Genomic DNA, 25,546 nt, shown 5'->3' with positions numbered 1-25,546 from the left:
TAAAAAACCATATATATAATTATTTTCATATTTTTTTGTTTCAGCTGAAAGAAAATACTAGCCTGAAGACGACTTGAGGTTTACTATTTTATACGTACTAGTGTGATTAAAGCACTATTCATAAAAAAATAATTATAATAAAAAAAACTACTATATTGAGATAATTAAATGCATTACATCTAAAAATATAAGAAGATCTACTGATATTTGAATGTTTTTTTTTTTTGTTACTAAAAGGAGTTATTCATCGTGCAGCTCTAGAAAAGGCTTTCATTTCTTTTATAAAAAGTCAATATTTTTTATCTTTTTAACAGAACGTGACCGTCAGACATACAGTTAATGAAAATCAAAAAACTTAGTATTTGACAAACAGATTTCAATGTAAAAACTTAAATATTTAGACAAATTAATAACCCCTCTTTCGTAACTTAACGTTAAAATTTTCATTCATTCAAATAACGTAAAAAAACGTAATTTTAACCCAAACATATCCGAATCACAATAAATAATCGGAATAAATTAATTTTAAGTTGTTTCACTACATAAAAGTACGTATACATATACGCTGATATAAAAAAATTTTGGTCATTGTAAAATATTGACGAGTGATTTAATCAATGATGAATATTGATTCGCCCAAATCTCTAAATTCTAAACAATAAGTTATATTACACTAAGTAAGAAACGAGACTATTAAAGTTAGTCTCCAAAATCTATCATGTACATATTTACATATCTTCAAGAGGTATTTTTTCTATTGGATTTAACATATAACTACAAACGTATATATGTATGTACATATATATAAAATATACTATACAAGATAAATTAAGATCCTACGATTAAATGCTTAAATTTTTGATGAACTTCAACATTTATAAAGTGAATTAATTAACTTAATATATAAATAACATGGAAAATTTAACAGACGGTTTTATTGATAATATAAATACGGTTTCTCTATCTGCTATTTTTTATAATAAATATTTATTAAGCCGGTATTCGGTGTTGATATTTCTTGGAATTAGATATTTTTCAATTGTCCAGAATATTGTAAAATTCTTTCCACAAGATGAATCATTACTATTACTAATCACGGAAGAAACAAATTAAAGACTTATTTTTATGCTTAAATTTAAGAGCAAGGGTCTTCGTGTTTAGCAAAAATTACAACGACTAATTCAAAAGCGTAACTTTGATGTAATGGACAAAAAAGATAACGAGAATATTCCCGTCTCATCAAACGTTAACATGCTGGATGAACAAAAGTCAACTCGAGGAAGAAAATACATAACATGATGCTGAAATAAATGACAATGTGTCACAGATTAAATTAGCCTGTAATACTAATATTTTAAAATGTATAAAATATTAAGGTTTTCACGAAGGGCTACAATAACAGTTTCATTTTGACTTAAATTATTAGGTCTGATATATTAAAAACAAGAAAACTATGAACGTTTATCTATGTCATTGTTTATTTTGCTACATCTTACCGCAAAACATTGTGATGTGTGAGGTTGCCGAAGGTGTGATGTGGAGAGTCCGGCGGTAGTGTTGGAGGAACGGACATCTTCCCCGGACCTTGCAGGACCCGGATCCCCATACGTACTGTATTCCGACGTGATACCTTTTCATCAGCTCGTTCAGCTACGGACAAGGAAACTCATGAAAACCTGAATAACAAATAATAACAGAGATATATAAATTCACAACGATTATAATTGCGAGAATTTATTTATTTCAAATAAGACAAGATTGAAACAATGTCAACATTTTTAACCAACGATATTAGTTACATTCATTGGCTTAAAATTTTATTTGTATACCACAGTATATGTCACAATCCCAAAAACATATTCAATTTGTATTTACACTGTTTACTGAAACGACATAATATTTATTTCTGTTTATAGACTGAAATGCTATTGTAACAGAAGTGTTCGTGGGACTAAAATATTTATGCTACGTTTGTAAGATGGATCGCTCCTGTTTCCTCGTTATTACCGCTAGGAAACCTGCTATTCACTATAAATAGATTGCCATGACATATGAAACGCTTTGTTTTTCATGGGTTTGAATAACAGATTCATTTTATAATAAAATAAACAGTTTGCATATAATTTTGTTTATTTAAATGATAGAATTTAACATTCGTTATATTAACAATGCCAAAAATAACTTATTCTGTCATCTTTCAATCAAGTCTGTAACCGTATCAGGACAGAATGGCTGAAGCAATTTTTATGTAATTAATGAAAAGGTCACGCCCAACAAGAAAATATGCTATATGTTTAGGGGCGGAAAAAAGTTGGCTATTAATAGAGATATAATAAAAATATAATTTCTTACTACAAACAACATAATTAATATTACCAATAAAGGCTCGCACGTCATACGAGGTCCCTATTGGAGCCCCGTGGTATTGTTTGGCGGGGACCAGTTGTACGCTGGGGGGTGCGAGCGGAGTCAACTCCAAGTGGAATGGAAAAGCATTCGCTCCTAGTCTCCTTATTAGAGCTTCCTGAGAAAACATAATATATATGGAACACATAATATGTGCACTTTCTGTAGATAAAGCGAATAAATACTATTACTTTTTCAACCCTCTATATGAGGGGATAAGTAAGTAAGTAAATTTATATCAAACTCGATAGCTTTGAGCCCTAAATTTAAGCCCAAATTCTAATAATTCATTCATACAATGGGACGTTTGTTTCAAGGTCACCTGCAATGGTGTATTTGGTTCCTTATCCAAATTGCAATGTATAGGCCATATCTGTGCCAGACTCATAATAGCTTCATTGCAGAACTTGAGCCCCATAACCTCTTCATCCTCGCGCCCGTACCTAAAAATTATTATAGGATAAAGAATGTTACTCTACAATACAATATCAAAATATATATTTCCTTTACGAGCTTTTTAATTTTATGTGATCTACCAAAAACGCACAATTGGATTCGTAAAAAAATTTATACATAAAAAAAATTTATACATAAAATAAATTTTTACATAAAAAAAATTTATACATAAAATAAATTTATACATAAAAAAAAAAATATTACAAATCTTTTTTACATATCCATAAATAAATTTAAGGGCTTACATAAACTTATTTAAGCACTTCAACTATAAATGCATGTTTACTGTAATAATGCACTGTGAGCGTAAATTTCAATTTGTGGTAAAATGTTACAGCGGGCACGCTCGAACAAATGCAATCATAACTCATGCGAGAGACTATTTTTGTTCTACTACGTTTTCAGTACTAATCCCAATAAAAGCTAGATTCGTATACATGACCGAGCATTTAAAGTTCAGGTACTAATATTTATATATTTATTTTCATAAGAAATTTTTCTTCTTTGTATTCCAAACACTGATATTTTTGTTCTTCATCAGAAAGCTTCCGCGTCTTTAAACTTGATTTCAAATGAATTTAGTCTGAACACGAGAATGATGTTGTTTACTTTCTCGTAACAAATTACGATAACAACAGCGCTTATTTATGTATTAATAAAAGTTTGCCCATTAATAATAAATATATCAAAGTCACGCCAAGTCACGCTTAAAAATCATAATGAAAATGACCCTGATATTTTTATAAAGAAATAACAGATATAACGAAATATAGAGTAACTAATAAATTGAGAAAGTTTCGCTCATTGTTCAGAGAATTTTGATAAAGAATTTATGTAATGGTAACAATTTTTCGAAATAAGATTATCTATCTATTCCCAAGCTACAGGGTGTTCACATTATTTAAAATTATTTTTCATATTTTTACGAATTATACGCAGCCACATAAAATATTGACAATTTTATATTTCGATACACCGTTATAGATGTAATTTATGATTTTTATATTGTCCCATTATACTAATGATGCGGAGTAAGTGCTCTGGTAGTGTTTTACTACATTTGATGTGATTGTAAAAATTCAAATCACGTTGTCCGGAATATAAGGATTGGCCTTAAGAGGCGACACAACAACATACTTTGGAAACCTTATTATCACGATAAGGGAAAAGACCCGGAAAGCAAAAATATCTCTCCTCGTTATGTACTACTTTCCTGCCTGTGTCTATTTTGCACGAAGGAACTATACATATGTATATATATATAATTATTCTTGATATTAAATTGTTATTTGTTATCAAAATATTCCCAGCCAGAATTCTTACTCTATATCTCCTTTATTTAAGACATGCTTTTATTTATCGAGATAATCTTGTCACGTTATCATAATAATTAATGGATATACAAAAAAATATTTTTAACACAAAAGCTGAATTATATGTAAAATAAAATAATTTAATACATTTCATATATCGGAGGAGACAAATTAATAGGTACATTTATCAATTAAACCTGACAGAAGTAAGGTAAGTGCGGATTAACATTTCTTTTAACTGTTAAGTATATGATGAATTGAAATTATATTTAATAACTAACACTATATATATACTGGGGATATGTTTGATTAAAATAGTCAAGCATTAAAAAAATAATGTATGTCATTAAATACTAAAATTAAGTTTTTATACGAAAATGAACACGAGTTCCTCAGTTTTGTTTTCACATATATTAAACAGTGAAATTTTTTATAAATAACAATATTAGATAAACATTTTATTATGATAATATAATATAACTTAAACATCTCAAAGTAATTCTATATGAAAATGCTATCAAAACTCTAACATGAAATTTGTATGACGGTTAACCATTAAGGTAAGTTGATCTCATATTTCTGACATTCCATTAACCTTTTCTCATTTCATTAGAAGACGCATGCTTCATTTTCAATTTCGGGACATTGTAAACAAAAAGGTAAGTTTTCCGTTCCGTTGAAACCTAAAACGCTTTTATAACGCAGCCTTGTGTTAGCCTTATTTAGTATTCAACGGCAATTTTAATTTCGTTTCTTTTTTCTTTATGAATAAACAAATTAACTATGAAACTATAGAATGGTAGTCTAACTACACCTGAATTAATACTTACTCTCTCAAACGTAGTCTCATAAATTGAATTAGATTTTTAATTCGTGATTCTGCATGAATTTAAAGCCTTGGATATAATGTACCGCTTTTCATATTATGAGTATTCTAAAGTTACCCACTCTATTGAACAAAAAAGGAGGTACAAAAAAAATACATACCTAATAGTTTCTTTATAATATTTATATTAATTGAAACGCCAGCATATAAAGAAATATTACTAACAGTCAATTCGTCTTTTTAAGTTTGGTTCCGTAACAACCGCGCTCAGAGACTTAAGACACAGTAACGGTTCGTTTAATATAGTAACTGAAAAAATTCAATACAATGAAAACGTTATAGAGCAGTTAGCTTTTATGTAAAGAAATAAGGCACTTACTTAGTGTAAGGCCCGTTTAAAAAATGGCTGACAAACGACCTCAAAAAGTTTACACTCAACACCTTTGGATGATAAGGCTGACCAAATAGAATTCAAAGTCGCATTAATAGTAATTGAAATTTATACTAGTGATAAATAAGTAACGCGTAATTAAAACGACTTTTCAAAGCCAAACCTTATTCGACTTAAAAATGGCTCAGTAGCAGGTCAATATCGATCAGAGAAAAGAACATCCCAAGTTTGGCAAACACCGTTCACGGCACGATAAACTTTATTTATGACGTGCTAAAATACAATTGAACCAATCACAAAACTTTTGTATACAATGGAAACAGTAACCATTTGTATTTTACTTTCGTGAATGAAATCGTTCTTAGTTGGGAACATTTTTCGTTACATTTCGTTACGTTCTCATAATAAATGATTTTTCACAACATGTTTCTATTTTTCTTGTAATATATCGAAAGCTTCTTCTTAATTGACTTATTTTAATTATGGATACAAATTATACGTGAGATAAATGATAATGTTTTGTGCTCTAGACAACGTTTTATTTATGAAAATACATATATATGTATATCCAGTGGTTTCGACACGACATCAAAAAGGACAGCTATTAATAAAAAAAATAATTGATATATGTATTAGTATATGTATGTACAGTTCGTACAAATATTTCGATAATAGTTTTTACTACGCGGTGACGCAACTTATTAATTTTAAAATCATGTAGGCAAGTGTATAATACTTTATTATTCAGTAACATTAATTAAAACTGTCATAACATTATTTGTATAAAGTTTCTAATTTTATCTTTTATCTCGCGGTTTGGGTCCTGATTACATTTCCGTGAGTTATATTTTGATTAGTATAATAACCCTCATGTTTTAACTAAGTTAGATTCGTTAACACAAAACTTTAGAATTAAATTTTGTAATTCTTTTAAAAATTAAAAAATTATGCTTAAATACATATCAACCGGGGATCAGTTAACTGGCCGTCTGAAAACTACGTGTGCTCATATAAATATTGATTGATATTAAATTTAAAACTTCGTACATGTTATATATAATTAAACAATAATAATACGATAATTGAACAACTGAGTTTGAGTTGTCAATATGTTTTAGAGACAAACGACACAGCAGGTCAAAGTTAATGATCTTGTTAAAAGGTTTTTAGGTTTTTATCTCGTTTTATTTGTACAAATAAAGTATAAGTATGTGTAGGTGCGCTGAGTCAATTTTTTATTAGAATTTATTTTAAGTTCAGCTTAAATCTGTAATTCCTTTAAGATTTAAAACTAAGAAGGCAACTGAGAAATAGACGGGAAACATAGTTTGTTTTTTTTTTATGCTGACTGATGCTGCAAAATCATCAAAATAATAATAATCGAAAGAATGATGGCAAACCCCCTTTTTTATAACCAAAAATCTTAACGCTGTAAGATTAAAATATTTATAGTAATTATTTGAAACTTCTACACATTGGAAGCCATTTTGTTGAATTTTACAAACTCCACTTCTTAAATCAAAACATTATAAACAACAAATACAGAACATTCTCAACAATTTAGTCGTGTATTTTCAAATTGCGGAGAGCCGCTGAAACTTTTCTCCGCCTACATTTTAAGAGTGTTTAAGTAATTACCTGAAAGTTAACGTCACTTGTCCAAATAGCTTTTTGTTTTCCAAGCTGTCAGTGTCCACATGGATCACTCCCTGTATTTTATCGATGCTGCCATTCTCCACCACCAGATCCCGCGAGGTTAAATACAAAGTTAGTTTATTGTTCGGTGATGCCTTCTTAAAAACTCTGTAAAGAAAATAATATGTAAAATTTTCATTATCATTATTTTTCTTACATAAATATCGAACAACCTCAAATAGTCTTCGTAGTTTTATCTGATCAAAATAACTAATCACTCACCAAACAAAATTTATACATCGATAATTCATACTACCTATTTTATAATATTGAGAGAATGTTCCAGAAAATTTTGTCAAATAAGTCACTCACGTGTCTGAATGATTGCAATAATCTCATCGACGTTATCTGATACCGACTTCTATAACATAAGTTACATTATATCCATAGCATAGTAATGTCTTTCAACTTAATCTGGATCTGCTATAAACTTTCCCTCGCTTATCGCTTCCTTTCATACACATCTAATTTTCATTAGAAAATATATAAATATACGATTCATTAGGTTTTGAATTATTTCTTTTTAAATTATTACAAAATAAATGATGAAAAGCTCGGTGTCCTTTAGAAGCTTTCTTATAAATATATTGAGAATACAAATATTTTTCCACACAGAATTCAATGTCTTTCAATGATGTACGTACCTTTTCTGGTAAGTCTGATGACGGAACTTACATCCCTTGTATTTTGGGGATATTTTATGGATATTTATTTCCACGACTATCAATTCAATCTAATCTATAATATTAAAAAGCGGCACAAAACACGAAGCCTATGGAGTGACTCTTCAGCATTAAGCAGATTAGATAACTTAATGAAAGATTCATTATAAAAAAATCCGAAATGATTGAAAATGTATTATTTTTTTTATATTCCTCGTCATTTAAGCCTTTGTTACTGTAATAAAATAATCCACCTCTAGGGTTTATAAATTACAAATGATATCTTTAAGTAAGACAAGTTTTATTTCAACTAGATTCACCCAGAACAAACACTTACACAGTTTTACAAAACCTACACACACACACACATACGCAGATAATGAAGACATATCGTGACACATTTTCCCTTTCTTTTGCTATCTGACATTATCGAGATGATTTATTACGTTTCAACATAAGCTTTTAGTACTGATATTAACTTTTGATTTTGATATTATTTTTATTAAGATACTATATTTTGTTAAAAAATTTCATAACTTATATAAATTAATGTACATATAAGTTGAGCTTTAATCGGTTAATAATCGGTGTAAATATCAAGGGCATGTGGCCGCTCGACAGCTCTAAGACACTGGCATTATCACACGCGGTGCTGTCACAGCGACCTACTTAAAGTTTCCTTTAATATAAAAACTTTTCTAATTTTATCTTTCTTCTGTACAAGAACACGTACGTTTAAGTTTTATATCTTTTGAGGAACTAGTTCAAGTAGTGTTTACTACGTAATATAACGTTTTAAGACGCGAAATAATGTCTAAAGATTCCAAGGAATTGGATCATTATGGAGAGATTATAGAAAAGTGTTTCTATGAGAATATCGAATAAACAGAATATATTTAACAAATTGAGCATGGACTTAACTTGCATTCTAACTTACCGCTGGGAGTTGAGCGCGGTGTCTGACGTCATTTCGTGCCTTCGACGCCTTTCTGTGGGAGAAAGGTACTTTTAATATATTAGAATTTCATTTATGCATTAAGTACATTTAAGTAAGTTACAAGCACGTACAAATCCAGCAATGGAAACATAACATAATAATATATATATATATATATATATATATATATATATATATATATATGTATATGTATATATATGTATATAGCGAAATCATCGTCGTCTAAAATCCAAATTAATTTTATAGAAATAAAACCAATTCTCAAAAAGATAATATTAGCCTCAAAGAGCGAACATCTTTATAAATGAGCCCCGAAATTCTGTTTATGGAAATCTTAAATATTTATTATTTCGTAGATCCCAAATTTAACGCGTCAAATAAATTCTCGTCCGAATTAAACAGAATTTTCGTTAAGGAAAATGTTAAAGTGGTCTTTAATGGCTTACGGAATCGTTAGATGAAATGCGTTTGTATTACAGTGGCATTACAAAAATGATTATTTAACGAATTACCATAAAAATGGAACTAATATTTTCGGATTACTACGCGTTATTTTATTATTTTTAAAACTAAATACTCCCTACGTTTCGATTACTTTTCAACAACCGTGATCACGGACAGACGAGATGATAATTTACTATGAATTACCATTTGTTAATAAGTTATAATTAAAAAAGAAAGTTAAATTATTTACTCTCAATTGAACTCGAATATAAACTCTTTTATTTTAATGTTATTTGCAGTTATTATTTATTATTCTGCTGCTCGGAATTTCTGTGGGAAACTAAATTCTGAATAGTCATACGCCGACAATAAATTCACCCACATTGCGGACAGAGTTAAGACCCTGAAATGGAAATAGGCCGGTCGTATGTCCAGACTTTCAGACGATTGATGGACACGAAACATGCTAGACTGAAGGCCGAGGCTAGGACGCTCAACAGCTAGATGGACCGAAACTTTTTCGTTTGTACTAAGCTTTGGATGACGATAGCCTGACTTAATTGACTAATACATTATATTTCTGTATAAATACGCATCCAGGTAACAATAAGATCAAATTATATTGAATATCTGAACAGCACATTGAAAACCAATCGAAAATAAGGTAAGAAATAAATTTTATTTATAAAAAAACGATTTAAAACTATATCGAATTATATAATAAGATTATATAAAGTTAAATATTGAAGGTATAACAGAAAATCATAACCCAGCTTAAACCGAGCCTAACTAAGCTAATATCTATTATGAGCTATTCTCAGCTGGGTGTAAATAATCACGGTGCTATAGAAATTTCCATCACGTTTCAAACAGATTGGCGGTTTTCGTGATATTCACGCGTATTATTGAATACGGTGAATAAACACGACGAGTCTCGTAATTCGACGTGATTTGATTTACTCACAACGGCTTATTGAATGCTCTGATCTGATGATGAGAATTAATCACGACTCTCATACAAAAATACAAAATAAAATAACATTTCATATTCAGTTCTTTTGATTTATCATCATACGGTATGGAACAATTTATTGTTCACGTCCTTCGTGTGATAAATCGGAAAAGTATGTATGGAAAAAAATAATTATCGTAGTATGTGGAGCGAAATCTCTGTTATACTAATTCCGTATCACATAAAATTCATTACATTTTTTTAATCCATTTACGTCATATCCTCATTAAATTTATAGGAAACCATAAAATCGATGTTCCAGATAAAAAGGCTATAAAAACGATCCAAGCAAAGATAACTAACACTTTTTAAGGTTAATAAGTAACTAAAAGTGAAAATATATTAAAATTTTATGAAACTATAAATCGATACATAATAATAATGGAAGATACGGAATATAACTGACACAAATATTTATATAGAACTAATGTATTCGGATTTGCTGCGCGTTTTCTTTCTTATCAAACAAAGATTTCTCGTCTCGTCCGCCCGTAATCACGGTCGCTGCGAAGTAATCGAAACGTCGGGAGCATGTGGTTTAAAATAAAATAAAAATAGCGTGGTAAAATAAAAGAAATCGCGAAAGTTTAGTTAGAATCTAGAGTTAGTTTTTTCAAACGATGTAGCAAAAGAAATTCTAGCTTAAATTACTATAATATTCTTTTACTTATCATAATACCTTTGCAAGTATAGTTTTAGCATACTATACGTTATTTCAGAAATAAAATAACAGCAGTTTGGTAAATTCTATTCATTTCTCAAACTTTTCTTTCAATAGCTACAGTTTCAGGTGGTTGAAACTCATTGAAGGGGCTAGTACTCATAATTCTCTCAACGATAAATTCTATAAAAATATTCTGTATATGCAGTGTATAAGTAATTTTTATAAATATATTTTTATCTTAAGTGGAATGTCTTTATTTATGTAACATTCATTTAATATAAACCAATATATATTCCTATACATATCCGTTCGACAAAGAGATGAAATATTTAAAAAAAATCACGCCAAAAATAATCTCAATTGTAAACACGTCGACCGTTCAATAAAAATATATATTTTATAATCACTCACACTATAGAATTCAAACAACCACGACCTTCGCAGTCATTGCTGTTTTTACCAAATTCCCAATACACCTTAGCCACATAATGAATTTGAAAATAATTCAATAAAATATAGTTATAATAGTAATATGTACAAAATATTTCTCTTAATAAACTGTAATGATACCGAGGTTTTTTGCGACTAAACATTTTAAAATGAAATTGCTTTTCGAATATTCTCGCTAATCATATTTATTGATCTACCTAAATAATAAATTTAAAATAATATTTTTTATATCAACAGTTTTGTATTTAGACACCACTGACGGACGGTGAAGGAAAACATCGTGAGGAAACCTGGTCTTATAATTTCAAATTATAAGATTGAAATCGCCAATCCGTCTTGAGCAAGCGTGGCGATTAATGCTCTAACCTTCTCCATGTGAGAAGAGGCCTTTGCTCAGCAGTGGGCTCCTATAGGCTGATGATGATGATGATATCAACAGTTAATGTTTCGTTGAACAAGTTTATTTAAATGCCAACAAAAGTATAGACAAATCCAATAAAGAGATCGACTTGGGCCCTTAGATTTTATTTATTAAACCTTTAATTTACTTTCATGCGATACATATTTACAATTTCTTTTTAAAAATCTAACTTAATCTTTGATATTCTTAAACCTCAGCTCGTCATAGCCATTTGCTATGTATAAATATATCCTTGTGAGCTTTGTTTCTTTGTTCTGAGCTACACTTATGTTCTTCACGAGCGGGAACAATTGTAATATATAATACAAATAATGTCAATGTTTTTTATATTAATGGAATACACTACCTTTATTTTGGAACACACAGAACCATTCTAAGATCGTAAAAACGTAGTGTGCAGAGCCAACGAACACAAATTTTATTTTCATTATGAAACAGTATATTATTCTTAATTTATTTATATTTGATAGCAGCCAAATCGGTCTCAAAATACACACTTGATAGAAGTCAAGCAGGCAATCAATTTAACCAAAATGTGTTCAGTCGTGTTTACCTAAAAAGATTTCAGATACAAAATTAATTGTAAATTTCCACGAGTTTCATACGTAGCCATATTAGTATGAAAGGGGTAATTACTAACATGTAACTATATTTACATATAATATTATTTAAATTCTATTGTTTGTGAGTTCGTAGATATGGGATGAGTAATTTTTCATTGTTACACCTGCGTCCTTCAGAGAGAATTATTTCAAATTAAATAATGAATTCATTAAAAAAAATTAAAAAAATATTACTAAAGAAAGTAATAAACTATCATGGACCTTAAATATTTCTACATATGGTAAAAGCGATTGTTGACGAAGAAGTACTCGAAAATCGGGATTTTAGGTTAAACGTATTGCTCTATAAAACAATTTAATTATTCGTTTATTATACAAAGAATACTTCATGTCTATAGTGAAAAAAAAATATATTTAAATCCAACGTATCACAAAATCTCGACCGTAAGATAAAATCAATATTAATATTTTCGATTCTATACACAAATAGAATTCCTCATTAAGACTTTTATATAATCATCTCGTCGTTAGCCTCCAAGACGGACAGTAGTGCAAATAAATTGTACTTTATATGCAAGGCGCGCTCATTGCGAATGTGACATTATTCTAGAAACTAACCTTCGACTATAATCGAAATATTAATGCTATAAATACATATGAAATACTCAGGTTTGAATTTGTTAGAGCGTGTTTAAATTTGCAAACGAATATTTTAATTAGTTATTGTATATTTAATTTTAATTTTCCTTTTAATTTAAACCCTCATCCAAGACGATATGCGTCATGTTTGGAGAGGTTATCCGGCTTGACATTTTAATTTCCGCCTTCATTACAGATGGGCGTGTTTGGTATAAAAACGTATGTAATATTTTACCTTTTACTTCGCAATGTTACTTAAAATGTTATAAGTTAACTTTGTTATAAATAAACAGTAAAATATTTATCAAATATTAATTTACTTTTGTTATCTTGTTCACAATTAAATTTTAATTCTTATTAAAATGTCACAAGCACAATGATAAATCCTGATTTGTAGTAATAGGCCACGACGTGGTCTTGCATACATTTCAGTATTTTTTATACAAATAAGTTACCTCACAATGACATTAAATTTCAAAAATATAGATTTTTTTTTCACTTTATCTAAATAGTTTCATTATATACACCTCTAATTTATATAATCTTGTTAGTTTTAATGAAAATCTTCTCAATTTGATGGCTGAAATAAAATTATACTGAGAAAGTTAATGAAATTTTCCCTGTTTTCAGTTACGGCTGTACAATGAATGTCGTGTCGTTTTTCTTTTCTGGGAATTATAAATACATAAAGTAATAATATTAACATTTATGATGAAGGTAGATTAAGTTATTCATGTTAAATTAAGTCACATCGTTGACCAATATAAGATGACACCTAAAAACAATACATCCTACAGCGAATCTAGTCTCGTTGTCATATTAAATTAGTCTGGTGATGCAAGCATAACTCGAGTGGTCCCTCGCCATAACCTCTTGATGTCATAAGTTCAGATATCCTGGCGTAGAATTAATACCAAATTAATCATGTTCGTAATTAATTATTTATAGAATATATCACACAAACGTTTGACAAGTTTGGACAATTTTATTATTCTTACGCTTGATTTATCTGTTTAAGGTTTGATGTATTGCTTAAATCCAATCACTTTTTTTGACAGAGAAAATTGTTGATAAGTTTCAAATAGGATTAAAGCCGAATGTATCTATTTTTTTATTTTTTAAATAAATGTCAGAAGTCTGACACATTATACATATATTTTTTTTAGGTAAATGGAACGAAAACTATGGATCTCTTTTCAGTAATGAAAAAAAGAAGAACAGGAAATGATATTCGGCAATGAAAATACTAACATTATTATTTTTATTATATGTATGGTCATCATAAATTAAACTTCATATTACCAGCTTCTTTTCTTTTTTTTTTGTAACATCAACGTTGTTAGTGCCAATGATATCTTTATTATTCCAGTTACACGTGCATTTCAGGTAACGTATTGAGTGGAACTAAATTCAGTTTTACTAACACGTGAGCTTACCTCTAACGTATGCCGCCTTCAGTGGCGTGTGACCCATTCACAAAAAATCGATATGAAGTGGTTGGCTATAATAAACGCTTTGTTCAATGAGTGAAAAGGCCGGAAGAGCTTAGTCCCCAGTTCTTCTAGCTCGTTTTCATTAGACTATATCTCAAAGAGTACAATGCTTCTAGACAAAACAACATTGATGCCATGAACATGATCGTTCATAGCTGTAATTTAGAGCTTTGTAAAGGAGAATTTCAATAACGTATATACCAAAAAGCCTCATTTGTTTCAAGTATTTTTTGCCATATCCATTTCACACTCAATGGTATCCAGGTGCTCATTAATTTTCATTTCAAATACTTCATTGTTTGAATACCTACATATCAGCAACACACAACTTACAAGCTGCCGGGCCACAGCGAATAACCTGACTGGCAATGAAGTAAAAGTATTCATTTTCTGTTATCATTTCCACTAAATACTAGGTGGTGAAATTTTAGAAAACTCTTCACAAAAAATATCTGTCAAAAATATGACCAAGACGCCAGTAGTATTATAATCAAATATATAAAAACACTTGTATTTAAATTATTTGAAACTTAAATAGTAATAAAAAAGTGTGCAAATAGCGCTATCAACGTCCTATCACTATTCAAAAATTATTAGATGGATTTTTTTTTTATAATATGGCCTGCATCCGTGCAAAGAGTGCACAGTATATTCTGCCAGTGTCGTGTAGAATGGAACAGACACGATCCGGGATTGACTTCTGAATGAAATAAAATTTAACAGTCTGGACTGAAGTCACAATTAGGAACTAGATGTGTTGGTAGATCTAAAACAACACAAATTCAATTAAATGCAAACATAGGAGATATATACTGTATAAAAAATTTCAAACTAAGACTAATTTTATATAGAGTTAGAATTAATTCTAAGATGGATTTCTTCTATTCGATTTCATTGTGTTTGAAATATTGCGAGAAACTGAAACTGTCAAAATTATTAACGCTTTAGATACATTATCATCGTATAATAATTTTAGACTAAAACAACGTTGAAAAATAACTTATACTTTATACTATAAAACGATAAAATTAAGTCGTACTATAAACATAGGGAATTTATATATATAAAGCTTCTATTAAATCAGAGCAAGTTTTAATATCTCTCGAATCTTAGATACATTTTTTCTGTGAATATAAAATTCAATACATCCCGGGTCACGTCTCTTTTGAAATAAAATGCTCCTCTATAAGACTTTAATTGTTTCTGCGAGAGACTTATTTCATTACATTTTTTATTTCAGTAAATTTGAATAACATTTTATGTAAATTTATACAAATATCTCGTCAGTGCGAGAGTCAGGGATTTGTGCTTAAGAAATTCATTTCAACTTTATCACAAGACAAATAACATAATACTTTGCAAATATATTAAAGTACGGGTGTTATCATAAAAGCAAATTATATATTTTACTAAACCAATATAATGTTATAATTTAACATTTATGCTCCACAAGCAACAGCTCAGACAGCTTAGTCCATAAAAGATGTAAATATATGTGATGGCTTATTAAAACCGTACATATAATTAACTATCATAGATACTTACTATTTAAATGCCAAAATTTTAATGAACTATATACAGCCTTCAACAAACGAAGATATTCTGTAATCCATTATATGCATATAAATGTTTTTAAGACCTGATCTCCCAAATAGTTTCGAGTTTAAATTTGGTCCAAAAGAATCAGTTTCAATGACAGTTTTGTAATAATCCGCGATTAATAATGAAACTGTCCAAAAACTTAAAACAGCCTGAAAAACGAAGGTCGTGGTTCGAACCCAACTGGCAAATTTCTGTGTTATCTTAACATATTTTGAGAAATCCTTTATCATTTTATACTTATGACATACCAAAAAAAATCATAAGAGTCTTGTTTAACTTTGAGTGAATAGTTTCTTATTCATACTTATTATCTTTATTATACACACATATAAATATAATGTACTGAATGCAAAATTATATTTTTTTATACTTTCCAACATTCTAAATTTTAAAAGATAAACTCAAACAATCTATACAATTACACAAAACTGCATCCGTAATCCCTTAACATATTTGCGTAGCTGTAACATTATATATCGCAACAATTCAATAAACAATTTTATAAAAAAATCAATAATTGGTTAAGTGGTGATATAATTATCAGAGAGATAAGACGAATGAGATAACGCATATCCTATCGTGTTGATCTTAATTTTGTTCTAATTACGTTTTTAGTGAAACAACAACAATTAAGGATTAATTACACATAAAGTCGATTAGGAGATACGAAGAGGTAAACTAACACACATAGCTCTCAAATTTAGTTAATTTAAACTTCAACAACAATGGACTGGGCACGCTACTTGCAAATGCCGCTCACTTAGACCGCTCATTATTTGAACCGACGACATAGTCAGTACGGCGAGATCTCGTTGGATTTAGAGAGCACAAAACCAGGCTTCTTGATAAACAAGAGAACAAATTCCAGCACTAGATAATCTCCTAGTCTGATGACGACGGCAATGCATACAATAAACGAACACACATAATTAACTTCTACGTAAATGTTTTTAAAAAATGAATATTATACGAAACGTGCGTGTGATTTACACATAGACAATACATATATCACGCTCACGTTAATAAAACACGTATAATCCATTAAGGGTTTTAATATTTTTAGTGCACGATCAATCATGATTCGGCCTTTAATATGCGAGCATAAACGGCTTATGAATTACTAAACTATCCGATATTACGCCCGCTAATTGTATTTCAATATAAACTAAGTGAACATAATATTCGTTTGAACATTCATGATTAACAAATTTTTATTTTATCAAGTATATTTATGTAGTAAATGTCGATGATAATATATTTTGTATGAGGTGACGGGTGAAATGACGTAATTTTTAATGCGTCATATTTTCTGATATAAAATGATTTTGATTTTGTAAGACATAGAAATGTTAGCGAAAATAGAGTTTAAAGTTATAAAATAATAATGTTAAAGATATGAAGTACGTCCCAGCAAATAGCTCAGTTGTATCTGATATATTTTTTTTACGAGTGAGAATCTTATATAAAAAAGTTTTGAAGGCCAACCCATTCATAAGTGCTCTTCGGTAGCGTTGCTAAATATGCATATTTGTGTGCGCGTGTGTGTTCAAAAGTATATAATTAAATTTAAGAACACTACAGTTTAATGTACTATTGCTTAAGTTGATACTTCATAAAAAGTCCCATGTAGGGATATTTGTATACAACTAAAGGGTCATAGTTTTATAAACATAATATTATTTAATACTCGATATGGCATGATTCAATCACGATACAAAAAAAACGTTTTTGTCGGTTATTAATCAGTGTATTGAATTGATATTTTTATGAAAATAATAAAATTTAATGATATCTAAGACTTTCGCGAGTATTCATTTAAATAAAACAATTTTTTTTTCGGATTTACTGATGTCTGATGGCAGACTAGAGGTCTGCCCGTGATCACGGTTGCTGAGAAGTAACCGAAACGTCGGGTGTATGTAGTTTTTTTTAAATAATATAATTCGAAAAATATAAGTTTTATTTTAATAAAATTCAGACAATTAAAATCACGATATACACAAAATTAAAATTTCATCCAACGTGTTGGAAATACTCATGTTAAAAACTGGCAACATACTTATATAAATAGTAATTTGTTTATCAGTTGACGACAACACAAAACCGCGTAGCATCGCACCGATGCTTGATAATTGTATTGCTATTTAATTTAAAATATCTAACGTTTATCCAGCGTCAAAGGTAGTTCAACGATCAATGAAGGTCCAATTCAAACTGGTTGACCGAAAAGCTTACACAGAGGTAAATTATTAACCAGCCACTTCAATCGAAATTTACTTTGGTATTGCTTTTGAGATATTTTAAATTAAATTGATCTGGTTCCACTAACGCAATATTAGATTTTCAATAGTACAATTTGTATGGAGAACAAAATAGTTTATTTATGTCAAAACAACGGGAAAATTATCGCGACATTGTTTCGATTCTTTTAACATTTACTATGAAACCATTGGTAAGCGTATAGGTTAACTGTGATAGCTTCTGTTTGATTAAGTCATTTGCTTCTTAATACATAATATCCGTGACTGCGTCCGCGTTGTTAATTATTTGAAAAAAAAATCGGTATATGCGAGAGTTACATATATACATAAAGTACATGATTCAAAAGTATCATATAAAAAAGTATCTTAAAATTTAAATCACTTAAAATCAAATGATGATAACGATTTTTTTACTAAACAATTTATTAAGAAATTGAATTAAGAAAATTTTCCTGTAATATATCCAGTCATTTTCTCATGTTTAGCTCGATATTACAGCTCTCTATCATTTTATTTAAATAGTATATGTTGTAAAGCTTACGTAGAAATGGTCTGAGTTACAACTTAAAAGTCTCTATTTAAGCTAAATATTGTATAAATAAAGTTATTTACATCATATATAACTTGAGTGTATCGAACCAAACAAAGTTAACTTTAATTGCCACAACCTCATACTATGTTCAGTAGTTTCTAAGATAAGTTTGAAGTAAAACAACATTGTTATTATATAAAGGGGATGTACGACTTAGGAACACATTGAATATGCATTTTTCGGGATCCAGATATCTTCATCTTCCCCAGATTTTGATTTATTTTGTTTTATATACATACTACCGTTTTATTTTATATGTGTAGAATATAATATATACGTAAATAGTTACACAAACAGTGCATCACAATTAAATAAACCCAATATTTTCGGATTACTACCCGTTTTTTATTTTGAACTAGATACTCCCGACGATTCGCTTACTTTTCTAGATCGCATTAAGTGCAGCACAAATACAGTGAAATATATATTAATCGTCATATAAACCCTATTAAAACAGCCAGCATTCACGAATTGAAACAATTTTAAATAAAACAACAATTAAAACTAACTTGTGTTTCGTCTTACAATCTCGTAATTAGACTGAAGTTAAATAGCTCACTTTTCAAATGTCAAGTCTTGTTGAGTATTACAAAAGCAAAGGTTTAACATATAATGCCGTTGAGAAATAAATTGCAATAAATTCTCTTACGGATATATCTTAATTGTCTTATTTATATATTTTTAAATTATTTATACATATTACCAATGAATAAAAATACTTGAAATGTGGTTTGTTCTACAACAGATACATGTACACACTAAATGCTATACAAGTTTACTATAGAAATACGTTCATAACTCTCAATATCATTACACTTTACTTTGAAGCTAACGATTACAAAGCTCCTTGCGTTATTAAATTTAGGAATGAGTCATTTTCATTCAGCTTGTTTATTACAATATGCTCAGTCTTTGACACAGTCGACTTTTTCTATATAAAATATTGAGAACTAATTTAATTTATGACAAACATTTTAATTTCTTGCGACAAATTTGCCTAACACTACTATTATAATGTGGCTTCTTCTTGAAAATATATAGTTAACTTATGTTTGATGTATTTTTATACACACTTGTATTAACTGTCATGTATTTTGTGATACTTAATTGATGTTTACTGTCGAATAATGTACGCACCCTGTTATTTGCCATTTTATAATATTAAACTAAAATACTCGTGAATAAACAGAATTATTGATGTAGCGTGCTTTTCCCTCTTCAATGAAAAAGTAAAAATTCTTTCAGACAATCCATTCAAACGAGGTCATTGTTATTTCCGCAAGTGGCCAGTGTCCACAAACATAAATATAACAAGACAATATTTATGTTAGCCGCCTAGCAATGTTTTATACTCCTTAATAATTCAAAAATAATATAATGTACAAAATTATATGTGAAATAATATATGAAATTTATTTGTCTGACAAAAGTCAATATAAACTTAGATTTCTTTAATTGAACTATATGGTCCAGAATTTTAAATATATTAATGTCTCGCCGCATGAGATCGCAACAATAAAAGTACTGGGATCTTCTGCTTAGCAATCAAAAATCACTTCATACATAAATATCATTATGAGAATTGAGATAGCTGAACTACATTTTGCAAAACATAGCAAAGCTCGTTTAGTTGTTTATTGGGCTTTTTGTAGCAAACTTAAAGCCATCCAATCATCCAACCATCTCTCTGGTGATCACCTTAACGAGAATCAATACATAGATAATAAAATTGCAGCCTTAATCGTTTTTCAAATGAAGCCAAAGAGTATTTTTTCCTAAAAGACGCGTTGTTCTATTAACTTAATATAAAAATAATAAAATGTAAAAAAACCTAAATTACTCATTATCAGCCTAGTTGCGGATAAACATCCCGTAAAAATCACTCCGCCAATTTCAGATATTAGCCGGAGCAAAAAGTTTAACACGGGTAAAAACTGAAAAAATCACTGACAATCCATATAATAAAAAAGCTATCTTAACAAAACAAACAGACGTTTTAATTAAAATGAATATCTTAATACTGTTATGAAGTAACGTCACACTGAAAGCCAGAGACAGTACTCGTAATTATTGCTATCAGACCTCTGACTGCAATGGTTTAAAAAATTGGAACAGATATAAAAAATATGTGAAAAAGTTAAATTGAAATATACGTACGCAATACATTGGTTAAGGTTATACGAAAATGGCCAATGAAAAAGAATTCGTTATGATTTATTTGAATACGGACAATATTTTAAGGAGAAAAACCTCAAAATATATACCTACCTTATAAATATTTATTACCAAAATTACAAATGCGATTGAATTTATTAAACGCGAAATAAATTCTACCGGCGGTTTTTAAATGTTTTTTCTATGAAAACACCTTCTATATTAAATATAATAATCTATATAATATGTAGCTAACGCTATTAATATTAATGATGCAGTCTTGGCAATATGTAAGCCAGGGTTAGTAGTTCGTGGAAGGATTCATCTTAATAATTGTATGTTTCCAGAATATGTCATGTAATAATCTTACGTATAATACACATATCATAACACATTTAAGATTCATTGACATCAATTTGAAGATCTTTTTTTTCCCAACTAAATAACTACTCAAAGGTCAAACGTCACAAAGTGTATGTCGATTCACAGAGAAGTGAAGACAATTTTTGGACAATCGCCAAGTAGCGTGATAGAAAATTAACATATTTAACGTTGTCCAGCCAAATATATTAAATACGATGTGCTAAATTTAAGAATAAACATCTATTTAAGACATTTATGTAAAAAAAAAATCTAAATACGTTTTATATATAATATATGGTCTCATTAATACCATGTTTAAACATTAACTATATACGTAATTACGCTTCACTAAAGTATCAAAGTTATTAGGGTTCAAATTATACGTATATACCTAATTGCGCTTTCATATTTATATCCATAAAAAATATTCAATAAACATTTAATTATTCTCAATCAGGATTAATTATCTTTGTAGTTATTGTTAGCTTTGACTAGTCACCGGTTTTTAATCTACATTTAAAAAATATATATAAAAAGATCTCTTAAATATTTGCATAAATTCACTCATACATCCAACTCATTCATTCTGTTTATTAGCAGTTGATTTTCAATACGCAATTCATGATATCCTTTGTAGTATATTCCGTCAAATACCTTACAAGAAAAACCTTTAATAGCATTTAACCTTCAAAAGCCTGATTCAATCGCATTTATAAAGCCCATCACCCTTCTTAATGTCCATTTTAATAGTCGCAAGAAACCGTAAAACACAAACCAGCAATATTTTTTCGTATGAATTGTTGACCATATTTTATCAGTTCTAATAGCTCCCCTCCTAAAAATAGCTGAGTGTATACGCTCCGATTTCTTCGACCACTTTGGCATAATCTTTGTAAGTGGCTATAAAATTGTCATCCGTTAAAAATTGTCTTATTCCAGCCATTGTGCGGTATGTGCTCATTGAGCTATGACTAGTAAAATTTTGTGACGTACCTACTCATACTCTTACGTAGTATTAGTCAACGATAAGTAGAACGTCCGCCAGAGAAACATAGGCATCCGTCAACATCACCAGATGTAGATCAAAATCTGTTTTCCTTCAGACTATAGACTTAGACTATAGACTATAGATTATAGACTTTTCAATATAAAGAAACTATGAGATGAAAGGAATAAAGATGTCAGCTTAGTCTGACCTCCATCGCCTATAAAAATACACAAAACGAGATTTTCTGGATTAATCATTAATAGAGCAATAATTTGGATAAACAAGAATAATGAATAGAGATTTATAAGTAATTCTAAAATAGTGACATTTTAAATAAATATTCTCATTAAGATTATATAAGACCAAGTCGCGAACTACTAACGTAACCCACTATTGCTTCAGATTCATAGAATAATCATATATATATATATATATATATATATATATATATATATATATATATAAAATTAGATGACAATTATTCCGTTTAAAAAATCATTTTCAACATAACACAGTATATCAAAATATACGATATATTATAAGTTATTATTTTTGTAAGCATGGTAACACTAAATCTATAATAAATATTGATTATAATAATCTTTGTTCTGTAACACATTTCGAATCAACCCAATATAAGACGTTTCCAAAATATATATATTTTTTATACCCTATTACAAATATGAATAAACTTGTAAATAAGTAAAAAATGCAGTTAAAATTCGAATAGAATAAACAATTATGTAGTTAATGGAATTACGTTTCCAAAGTACACAACAGAAATTTACATGATGCAACCCTAGAACTTAACATTTCATACACTATTTCAAGGAGTGCATTGTTATTGAATTTGCTTTTACCATCGGGATATGAATAAAATATGTAAAGACGCTCTTAACCTAGTTTAATAGCGTAGTTTTTTATATATAAGTCCAGATGAACTGTCCATTGTGTGACTTGGTCAAGAAATTCCTTTACTCTTCTTTATTGGTTAAGGTTTAGCTTACTGCGTTCTTGTTCATTATTTTTTTTTTAAATGGATGACTGTTACACGAACAGCTTAATAAATTGCAAATTTTAAAAGACAAAAAGAGGAAAGACAAAATTACAAATTTCTTTGGTGTACATTTATACCAGATGCTTTATATGATCGTAGTTTTAAGATTTTTTTGGCTAAAATATAGCTATCGCTACGAATAATGAAGCAATCTGTATAAATTCACTGTTTTTATTTAACCAAACCAAACCAAGTAGAAATATATTGCACTTTCTTTCTTGTTTATTTCCATTTAGATAATAAAAAGTCAAAAAGGTGACTCGTTTTTTGACAGTTTTTTTTTTGCTATTAACCCTTTTTATATACGAACCTTTACGATTACAAACTGTAAAACTCTGAGACTTTTTTGTATAAATTCGCTTCATCCGTCTCATTGGAGTTTTTTGTCACTAAAATAGTGAATAAGTCTAATACCGACTGAGTCACATTTGTAGTAACCTGCCTTCCATTCCCTTCCCTTAATTTAAAGATGATGTTAGCCTAAACAAGCTTAAAGGGAAAATTTAATTTTTGTTGGATGCCTGCTTTTCACTTCCTCTACCTTTTTCCGTTGTTCAAATCTCGCTATTATTATTTTCTTGGAATATAGGAATCATTAAATCCCGTACCATCGCCATACATATTGTTACTGGAATTTTTGTAACCATAGCTTTGAAAAGGAACGATATATTTCTTGTATAAATACTATATTAAAATTTCCGTATAACTACAATTTTTACGTATTTTGGAATGAATAAAAATTTATATGAATCTAAAAACCACATCCGATTTTTCTCTCAATGGATATTGAAGTTATAAATAGTACAACTTCATTATGCATCTCTAAAAAACATATGAATCAACATGTTGCGTCCACACTGCAGAAACGAACGGAATAGGATATAAAGTTTTTAAAATGCGTATAGTCAGTACATTTCCATATTGAATAAACTATCATGCTATGTCAGACTTTGAAAAAATATAATTCAAATATAAAACACCTTTAAAAAATAACTAAATAAATTATTTATAATATTTCAACACAATTAAGATACTTTATTATTGTAAATATCGTAGTCTATTAATTCTTTTCTTCCAAAAGCCATAGAATTGTACTCAATAGTTTTTTTTTTAATTTCTTTTTATAATAATCGTATCTCTTTTATTGTACTATCAATATTTTTTGATTGAGCACCTGTTGTTTCATCAGTAAGTTACACGGATTTTTTTAAATCTTTCGAATTTTTTTTTTTTGAAATAATGGACCACAGCAAACAACCATTACCTACCGTAACAGTAAAAATGCACCAATCCCCTTCAATCACAGAACAACCACATTCAAATCAACCACATCACTCGATCACCAAGTACACTTACGAAAGCTGTGCTATTGTTACAACTGCTTCACTCAACGCAACACATTTTACGGCCGCGCTGTACACGTGCGTTCGCCTCGACGTTCGAAGCTACACTGAAACATCTCAAGTTATATATGCAACAATTATAAATATTTATATGTAAGCTTGATTTATAGAAGTTTTACTTAACAAAGGGATTTAGAATGCGGGCTTTCGATGATGGAGCGTTTAGGTAAAGAATATTACTATGGATACTATACATTCATCCTTAAAACATTATGCGAATGTAATGAAAATGTTCACTAATACAGAAACAGATCGTGTAAGTTTGTTACATTTGAGTTGGTAGATTTTATAATGAAAACATTTTTCATCAGCATTTGACTTAATATTTTCGGGTACATCAATCAAGTAGTCAATTTATAAGGAATAAATACAAACAAAAATAATCATCATCATCATCATCAATAAACATCTTTTTAGGAGTTTCCAACATTTCTATCCTTGTATGCCATCAATTTTCTATGAAGCCAATTAAAGTCTATCAAGTTTTTGTTTTAATAGAAAAGAATAATTAAATATCATGCAAAACAACATAACAAACAAAGTTATTAATTTAAAAGATACAAATTCGTTAAGACGCATCACAAAAATATTTATACTAAATAGTCACGTGAATTCCTGAAAAGGAAACAAACTTCACGTGAATTCCTGAAAAGGAAACAAGCATGTTCCGAAAACTCTACCTGCGTACAGTTCTCTAAGCATATTGTAGACGTAAATCCCAATTCAATAAAGA

General features: G+C 29.1%; 1 protein-coding gene across 1 annotated transcript in view; it reads right to left on the bottom strand.

Annotated features, from left to right (window-relative positions):
* LOC116768604 (phosrestin-2-like) overlaps positions 1-24,846 on the bottom strand; it is a 31,357-nt gene extending 6,511 nt beyond the window's left edge. The window contains exons 1-6 of the mRNA XM_032659361.2: positions 24,679-24,846; positions 8,687-8,738; positions 7,031-7,195; positions 2,729-2,849; positions 2,377-2,524; positions 1,497-1,650 (exon numbers count right to left, since the gene is read on the bottom strand). Of these exons, the coding sequence (XP_032515252.2) occupies positions 1,497-1,650; positions 2,377-2,524; positions 2,729-2,849; positions 7,031-7,195; positions 8,687-8,718 (620 nt within the window). The 5' untranslated portion in view covers positions 8,719-8,738; positions 24,679-24,846. The remainder of the gene's footprint in view (positions 1-1,496; positions 1,651-2,376; positions 2,525-2,728; positions 2,850-7,030; positions 7,196-8,686; positions 8,739-24,678) is intronic.
* Positions 24,847-25,546: the final 700 nt, after the last annotated feature.

This window comes from Danaus plexippus (genome assembly GCF_018135715.1).
Source record: "Danaus plexippus chromosome 3 unlocalized genomic scaffold, MEX_DaPlex mxdp_34, whole genome shotgun sequence".
In the NCBI taxonomy this organism is placed as follows: Eukaryota; Metazoa; Arthropoda; class Insecta; order Lepidoptera; family Nymphalidae; genus Danaus; species Danaus plexippus.
The sequence above is the reverse complement of the archived record's forward strand: the minus strand, read 5'-3'. Positions and strand labels throughout refer to the sequence as shown.